Consider the following 8,098-nt stretch of genomic DNA (forward strand, 5'->3'; position numbering starts at 1 on the left):
CGATCGCACACACACACCCACACACCCACACACCCCCCCGCGCACACACGCACGCACACACACACACACACACGCACATACGCACGCACACGCACACGCACACGCGCACACGCACACACACACACACATACGCACGCACACACCTACACACACACGCACACACACACACACGGACACAAACACATACATATAATTCTGAATTATGTGGGCTTACCTTCAGAGTGTGCTTGCGTCTAGCAGACAGTCTTTTTCTGGACACAGAAACAAATTCATTTTATAGGGCAAATAATAGAAGTAGCTATAAAGTTAGATTTGATTTTTAGTTTTTATTATGTTTAGAAATGTTCTGTAAAATGACCTAAAATGTTTCAAAAATTTAGCAACACATGTTTTTTTTTGTTTTTTGTTTTTTAACATAACAGAAGCTACATGTTACATGTTCTGCTGGCCTCAAAATACAAAGCACAAAAAAAAAAATCACATTTTACTCACTCAGTGGCCATGTTGGGTGTAGGATTTGGACTCTATCTGTTAAAACAAATCAAAGAAAGCTGAATTCAGGTCTATTTCAGGACTGTGTTACAATGACAACATTCTGTCTTGTTCAGCAATCTCCACTTCTTAGTCTCACATGCTTTGCTCATGTTGTTCCTTTGATAATAAACAGCACATTCATTCATAGTTTTTAACCTTTAGGTTGGTAAAGGAAGACTGATCTGTTTCAGGTTTTCTGTTCAACCTTCTGACTGCTACCAGTTTAGGCACTATTTATTTTGGCTCCATTTAAATTTCACTCCTGCTTCATTTTGACTTCTCTTGCACCATCTACTGGTCAGAATCTAAAGTGCAACGACATCAAAAGGCAACTTTTCTTGAAGTTGTACCCTGAGTTAAACAAAAGGGTCCTGACTTTATAATTACATAGTTTGTTCTTGTTTTTGATGCTCAAATTATTACAAAGCAGCTTTAATCTTACAGATTGGGGTTGTGTTTTTTTGTCACAGCAAAATTTGAAAAACTCAGGAAAGTAGAAAGGCAAACTGCCTTTCACGTTTAAATCATGTTATTTCTGTGCTGACAGAACTGCCTATTATTTTTAAGCAAAATGTTTTTATTTTAGGAACGTAGAATAGTCTTTATTTCACCTTTAATTTTAACATGGCCAAGGTCCTAACTGTTGGATATTCAAAACTTTAATCAAAATTCCCCTTAATTTTTTTTGGTATTATATTGCAAATTAATTTCTCATAACGTTGTCATACATTTTCTACTTTTTTATGTGTTTGCTTTGCCATTCTTAAATAAATGTTGTTGATCTTATCTGAATTGTGTCTCTTTTTCCAGCAGAATGAACCTGTCTGTTTTTCATTTAGATTTCCTGGAGGATAATAATTCCAGGTGGTGCTGTTGATCTTTCTTTGCTCAATATTGCAACTTTGCTAGAAACTTTATGACAACTTGCATTGTAATAACATTTAAAGTTGCGTTATAGCATTTGTCCTCTTACAGATTTTGTTTATTTTTGGTTTTGTCATTTTGAAGTGATCAAATAGATTTTTATGTCACCTGACAAAAAAGCTATTTTTAAATGATGATTAATTTCTTATAATCATAGCTTCCAAAACTAACCTGACACTAGATGAAACCATAATTGCCCTCTTTATAAAATAATTAATTAAATGTCTTTCTTGTTTTCCAAAACAATCACTATAATATAACTTGTACGACAGCAAGAGGTGGGCTAAAAAATCTAGAACAGATGAGAAACAAAGTTATGCCAGTTAGTCTAGAAGGGATTTTTGACTCCAGTGTCCACAATGGGAGTCAACAGATGGAACAGAAGAGAATCCTAACAGCAACACCCAGCCAGCACAGAGTTCTCAAGAAGCTCATCTACGTCACACTCAGAAGGCGATAACAGATCCTGAACAGCATCTAAAGTACTGAAGGCCTTACCTGCTGCAGTTGCTGCCAGTGTGTATGATTCAACAATAAAAGACAGACCATTAGAGAGGGGGGCAAAAATAGCATCCACATGATATCCAAAGAGAAAACCACAGCTGACGAAAAAGAACACAAAAGCTTGTCTTACATTGCCCAAAAAACACCTTGATGATCACCAAGACTTTGGGAAAATATTATTTACACAGACAAGAAATAAAACAGGAAGATGCGTGTATTCTGTTATCTCTGGCATAAAACCACCATAGTGACAGTTAGACACGGTGTTCTTTGCTTCTGCCTTGCCATTGTTGACCAGTCTGTTCTGTCCCATTATATCATGAAGGAGAATGCTCCTCCAGTTGACGAGTTCAAGCTTACACTCACTAAGGGTGTTTTCACACCTCATAGTCCGGTAGACTCGGTTCAGTTGGGATCAAAATTGCAACATTTGTTACACTTTCAGGACTGTAGTTCACATCAGCGCTACACTGTGTCGAACGACTAAAACTAATTGAAAAACCTTTTCCCCCTGATGAAAAAACTTACTTTGTGAAAGAAAATCCATGGTCGTGAGTTTAATGAGTGTGATGCCCATCAGTTGAGGGCTTCCATGACCAATCACTACTTGTAACAAATATAAATCAGCCTTTCGTACTTTCCAAGGAAAATCTTCCAATCTGATCGCTATCCCAGTGGATCTCTGATTTTTGAGCAAATTCTTTTGCTTCTTATCGCTCTCTGCCATGTCTCCTCCTCTTCTAAATCCCTTCAGTTTCCAACTCTAATAAAAGCCTCCCAACAGCCGTATGAAACAATATTAGTACACATAGGACCAAAAATGGAAACCATAACTTAGAAAAGACTGAACAGTCTTTAGCGACAATATTATTCATCAGAATGTTCAAGCAGGAATGGAACAATTTTGTGTTTCATATTTTCAGATCAGACTTGCAGAAGAGATAGGAGGACAAGTGATAGGCAACCAGGTCGAACAGGAAGAAAAGGTTTACCCAAAAGAGGTGGTTTCCCAGGCTCTTCTCTTCAGAAGCTTGATATTGTGACAGAGCGAGAGGACAGTGTCTGTTTACCAGCGATTGTTTCACCCACAGGACCGTACAGAGAACAGGATTCTACACGATGGAAGCTGAGAGTGATAAAGACGTCAGGCCAGAAACTCTGCCAGCCAGATAAACTTGTTTACACGCAATATTACAATGGTCTGAGTTAACCATGAGAAAGTGACTGGTCACTTTGACTGTAGTCCTTAACTCCAGGTTGGTAAAAGCGATGGGCAATGAAAAAGAAGAAATTCAATATTTGATCAAAATCCAGAGACTTGAAGTGGGAGTTGAAGGCACAGAGGCAGAGATGTCATCAGCGCAACCAGGGAGCAGGAAGCGGCACAGGCTGTGGTCAGAAAACAAGTCAGATCCATGGTCAAGATGTCAGACATGGAATACTTGAAGGCTGTTAACAGGGTTGGTCTGTGGTGTCAAATCACAGCTCAATCTCCTGCCATAAACAGACAGTATGGGTATGGTATATATGTTCTGAATCCTTAGAGTCTGTTGAGTATTCCAGTTATTATTAACTCTTGTTTCCCAGATACCGCCTAGCTGAGGCGAAAAGTGTGGAAAAATGTGTATTAATTTTGGCTTAACAAGCTCTACTGACCTCTGTGTTGGTCAAGCCAAGAGTGTTCCCTTTAAGACGACACCAAGCATTTATTACAGACCTTTGACAAATGTCCATACCTGGACATACATTACTCTCAAAAACAGAATCTGTCCAAAGGGGTTGTTAACTATGAGCTGACGACTATGGCTAAGCTACTACTTTGGAAGGGCTACCACACCAAAATATTATCGAGATGTTGCTTTTCAAAAATTGTGGTTAAGGTTTGCCACCTGGATATTGACCAAAATGTGAGATTTTGACCTTTTGGTCAGTTGTGGCCACGTCCAGTCTTTGATAACTGCCACTCTGCAACTTTTAGATGGATCCTTGTTCCAATACACCTGAGTAAAAAGGCTGGCTTTCCTCATCAGCAGTAACTGTGCTCTGCAGCCATTCATTTGATCCAGGTGTGTTAGAGAAAAGTTACAGGGTGGTAGCTCTGGAAGACTGGAGCCCCAATCCAGACTGACGACAGGAGCTGATGTAGGCAACAGCAATCAGTATGCAACAGGAGGGCAGGAATGGAGAAGATCACAACACTGTGACTTGTTTTTATTGATTCATTGATATATCTGTCAGATTCCACTGGTCTACAGCTAAAATATTGTCTGGGTTTTTTCAACAGTTTTAGGGTCATTTTTATGTGCTGCATCCAAAAATCACTTTGGTTTTGCTCAATCAGTTCAACTTTCTGAACTATGGAACAACATGAGCATCAAATGCATGACTTGTTCTCATGTCTGGATTGGTTTCCTGAGAATTTGATCAATGAGTGACGAGCAAGAGGAGAGATTCCATCAGGACAGAAAAGAGACTGAGAATTTTACACAATGAAGACGTAATGTTCAATTCACATGTAGTAGTGTTTCACACTTCACACTTAGTAGTGTTTATTATTCAATTTACAGAAATCCAATTTTTTTGCATTTAATTAATACAATTAAAAGTTAGAAAACTTTTTTTTTACCTCCTAAAACTTCTTTTGGATGAAACATATTAACGAAAATGAACTGATAATGTCACAAAAATATCATCAATTTAGTCAGAGGATCAGATTTCTATAAAATTGAAATTAGAATAAAAACCCGATTGAGATTGGATTTTATTTTTGGATTCAGCAGTGCAAAATAATCCTGTTGAAAAAGCATAGACAACTTCCAAAAAATATTTTTGTAACCCAGTGTTATATGTGCATTTACGCTGCTGTCTGTCCTGTGGCTGGATCAATTGTCTTTCTCACACTGTGTGATACTGGATTTATTATTTATTCTAATACTTTTTCCAACTCTGTGTCAAACACTTTATCAAGACATTGTATTTCACTCAAAATATAAAACCTTTCTTATAAAGTCATTGGGTTAAGAAGAAACTAAGACAGTTTCAAATCTCTTGAGGCTGCATAGTTGCTGCCTGAGCTGATTGTAATCCCTAGAAGCTGCAGCAGAGCAGCAGAGCAACATCTATTCCTGGGTCTACAGCTGTTCCCAAAGCTTTCATCAAGTATGAAGAAGAAAAAAAAAAACAGCTCCCCTGAAAAGAAAAGATGTGTGATGACCACAGGCATCTGAAACATTCAACTGGCACAGGAACAAATGTCAGAGCTCCTTGAAGTAGTAACAGGAAGAAAGGAGGCTATGTCTTGCCTACAAGTTTATTTAAAGAAAATCTGTACACAGCAATACCTAATAACAAATGAAAATATATATACATATGGTCCTGCATTTGTGTCCTAAGTGTTTTCTAAAAGAGAAACCTTAACTCTTGAAGGAAAACTGAGGGATTCACAACCATTTAACTTCTTTTTAACAGACTGGGTTCTTTAGACATGGCTTCGTTTAAAGAGACACAACTTCTGTCAACACTGTATCAAACCAGGTGTTCCTCCAAATACTAACCTCCATGGTGCTGACAGGAGGATAAAAACTGTTGGATTGATTTTCAACTCAGAGCCTCGCCGTGGCGTTGGCTTTCAGTGCTCCACATCATCAGACGACACATCACTGTGGCGGCCCAACAGGACACGCATTTAATGCCAACAGAGAAGATCGCCCTGTCTTACCTCAAAAAGCAAAATCCTTTCCAAGTCGGACACAAAATTTCACACTACACCAAAGGCATTCACAAGTGATATCACATAAAACTTCACCTGTTAATTGCAAAGTTTCTACATTGTAAAGATTTTCTGCCTTTAATAAAGAAATGAAAAGCTGCCGCCAGGAAGCTGACAGAGAGAACAAAGCAACATCAAGATGAAGAGCATAGAGAAAAGTTTTTCCTTTACCGAGGCAGAGCTTCTGCAGTCAGACGCAGACTGAGTCCCACGCTGAGAAAGTGTAAAGAAGGTTTATATTGCAATCTCAGAAAGCCCTCTAAATCCTCCACTTTCTCTATATGGTGGTGGATTACTGGACAAGCCAATGAGATGGCAAGGTCATGAAATACAGTACACTGTCAGTTGCCCCTTCCTAGGCTGCCTGCATTATAAATAACCCGCCCTTTAAGATTGTTATCCTTTTTAACTCGTACCATTAAAACTCATTTCATTTCAGCTCTTTTAATTCATTTTTTGCCTACATTCTGACATGCTCGTTACTCATTTTATCTTAAGTAAGAACAAAGCAAAGGTCTACACTTTGCTTTGTTCTTGTCTTATTACTTCCTTGTTGAGATGATTTAATGAAAACTGAAAACATGGTTGTTTCCATAGAGCATTTCTAAACCAATGAGGATAAAAACAAAAGAGTCAGCGGAAAGGAAAGTACATTGTTTTTGTATCTGGAGGAGAAAGACTGAAGTGCTGACAAAGTCCTAGTCAAAGTGAGGTTTTCATAAGTATAAAACAAACTAACAACAGAGGAATTTACTCACAGTGGAGCTGATTAGCAATGAAACATTAAGCACTAGACTAGTGCATACAAAGGAGTGGGTTTAAAAAAGAGAGCATGGGATGGACACTATGATTATAGGAAACATCTAAGTGATAATAAAGACAGTGGAGGGGTAAGGTTTAAGTAAACAGCAGGAATACACAGGAGGGAGATAAAAATGACCAATAACAATACAAGTACAAAGAGGAACAAATTACTTATCACAGGAATCTATGTGAAAGCAAAATGGAAACAAAATTTTATTTAATGAAATTCAAAAATACGTTATCGATCCCATATGGAAATTAAATGCTGTAACTCATTTGATGATAGAGTTACTGTAGATGGTGATGGCTGTGGGTAGGAAAGATCTCCTGTAGCAGTCTGTATTACAACCAATTTGAAGAGGCTGCTGACTAAAGGAAGTCTGTTTTTTTTTTTATAATCTTTTAAAATAATAGTTTTCTTGATTTTATGTAAAATCTTTCTTTGCATCATCATCCCCAGAAGTTTCAAAGTAGTCCCCAAAACAGAACCAGAACAGAACCAGAACAAAACCAAAACAGAACCATAAACAGGACCAGAACAGAACCAGAACAAAACCAAAACAGAACCATAAATAGAACCAAAACAGAATCATAAACAGAACCAGAACAGAACCATCCTTCTTTATCAGGCTGATAATACAAAAACATATCAGCTGTGAAGATCAAAAATCCCATTCAGTTTGACATATCATAGTTTGACCAAGTAGCATAACAGAGGTTACTGCAGCTCTGAGTTACTCACGCTGACATCTTGATTTGCTTTAAATCCCTGAAAGATAAAATAATCATAAAATAAATTTTAATAACTACGCATTGTGTTTATAGAAATCAATTACCACAGACATTTTAATTTTTACCAAAAAAGATGGCTGTGGAAATCCTTCTGACTGTGAGGCCATTTCAGGAAAGCATCAGTTTCCAGGAAGTAATGCTTCCACAGGAAGAGGAAACCTGGTGGAAGCAAAATTCAGGCAGAATTTGCCCGTATGATTTGGAGTAAGAATTCAAGAATCCCTATCATATAAAAGCCTCTCAAACAAACCCACCCACCACCGACCACATTGAGAGATCAACAGCAAGCAGCTGACACATTCTCGGCTGATGGAAATGGCTCTGACAGGGAGGCATGTCTAAAAACAGAGGCAAGACTCAACAGTTAGAGTCCAGACAGAAACAACGTCACAAACTGATGCATCAAGTTCTCTAAAGTTGATATGTTTGTTGATTACAAAAAACTACAGGGCTTTCTCTCATGCAAATGCTTTGGTTTAATTTATTTATTTCATTGCTTGGAATCCTTAATTATTCGTTTTCATCTTTAAAGGACTATTTTTGTAGATGTTACTGCAGTCAAGATAAACGTTGCGTGGGTGTAGCAATAGATTGTTACGACAGCAGTTCTTTGAGTCTTCAAGGGCAGACAGAGAAACTGGAACTCAAGCTTCCCAGAATCCTCTTCTGTCATAATGCAGCACTGAATGTTTTCCATCCATCCATCCATCCATCCATCCGTCCGTCCGTCCGTCCATCCACCCACCCGTCCGTCCGTCCGTCCGTCTGTCT

At 38.2% G+C, this 8,098-nt stretch overlaps 1 protein-coding gene across 2 annotated transcripts in view; it reads right to left on the reverse strand.

The window, feature by feature from the left end:
• LOC106961295 (troponin I, fast skeletal muscle-like) overlaps window positions 1–5,989 on the reverse strand; it is a 12,669-nt gene extending 6,680 nt beyond the window's left edge. Inside the window, exons 1-3 of one of the 2 annotated variants that reach the window (XM_015054918.1) lie at window positions 5,903–5,989; window positions 493–528; window positions 215–251 (exon numbers count right to left, since the gene is read on the reverse strand). In XM_015054918.1, the coding sequence (XP_014910404.1) occupies window positions 215–251; window positions 493–503 (48 nt within the window). In that variant the 5' untranslated portion in view covers window positions 504–528; window positions 5,903–5,989. Of the gene's footprint in view, window positions 1–214; window positions 252–492; window positions 529–5,516; window positions 5,630–5,902 lie in introns of those variants that run through there. The other variant, XM_015054919.1, reaches the window with a different exon arrangement.
• Window positions 5,990–8,098: the final 2,109 nt, after the last annotated feature.

The sequence above is a fragment of the Poecilia latipinna genome, unplaced genomic scaffold (assembly GCF_001443285.1).
Source record: "Poecilia latipinna isolate Pla-1442-1.1 unplaced genomic scaffold, P_latipinna-1.0 Scaffold1286, whole genome shotgun sequence".
Classification (NCBI taxonomy): domain Eukaryota; kingdom Metazoa; phylum Chordata; class Actinopteri; order Cyprinodontiformes; family Poeciliidae; genus Poecilia; species Poecilia latipinna.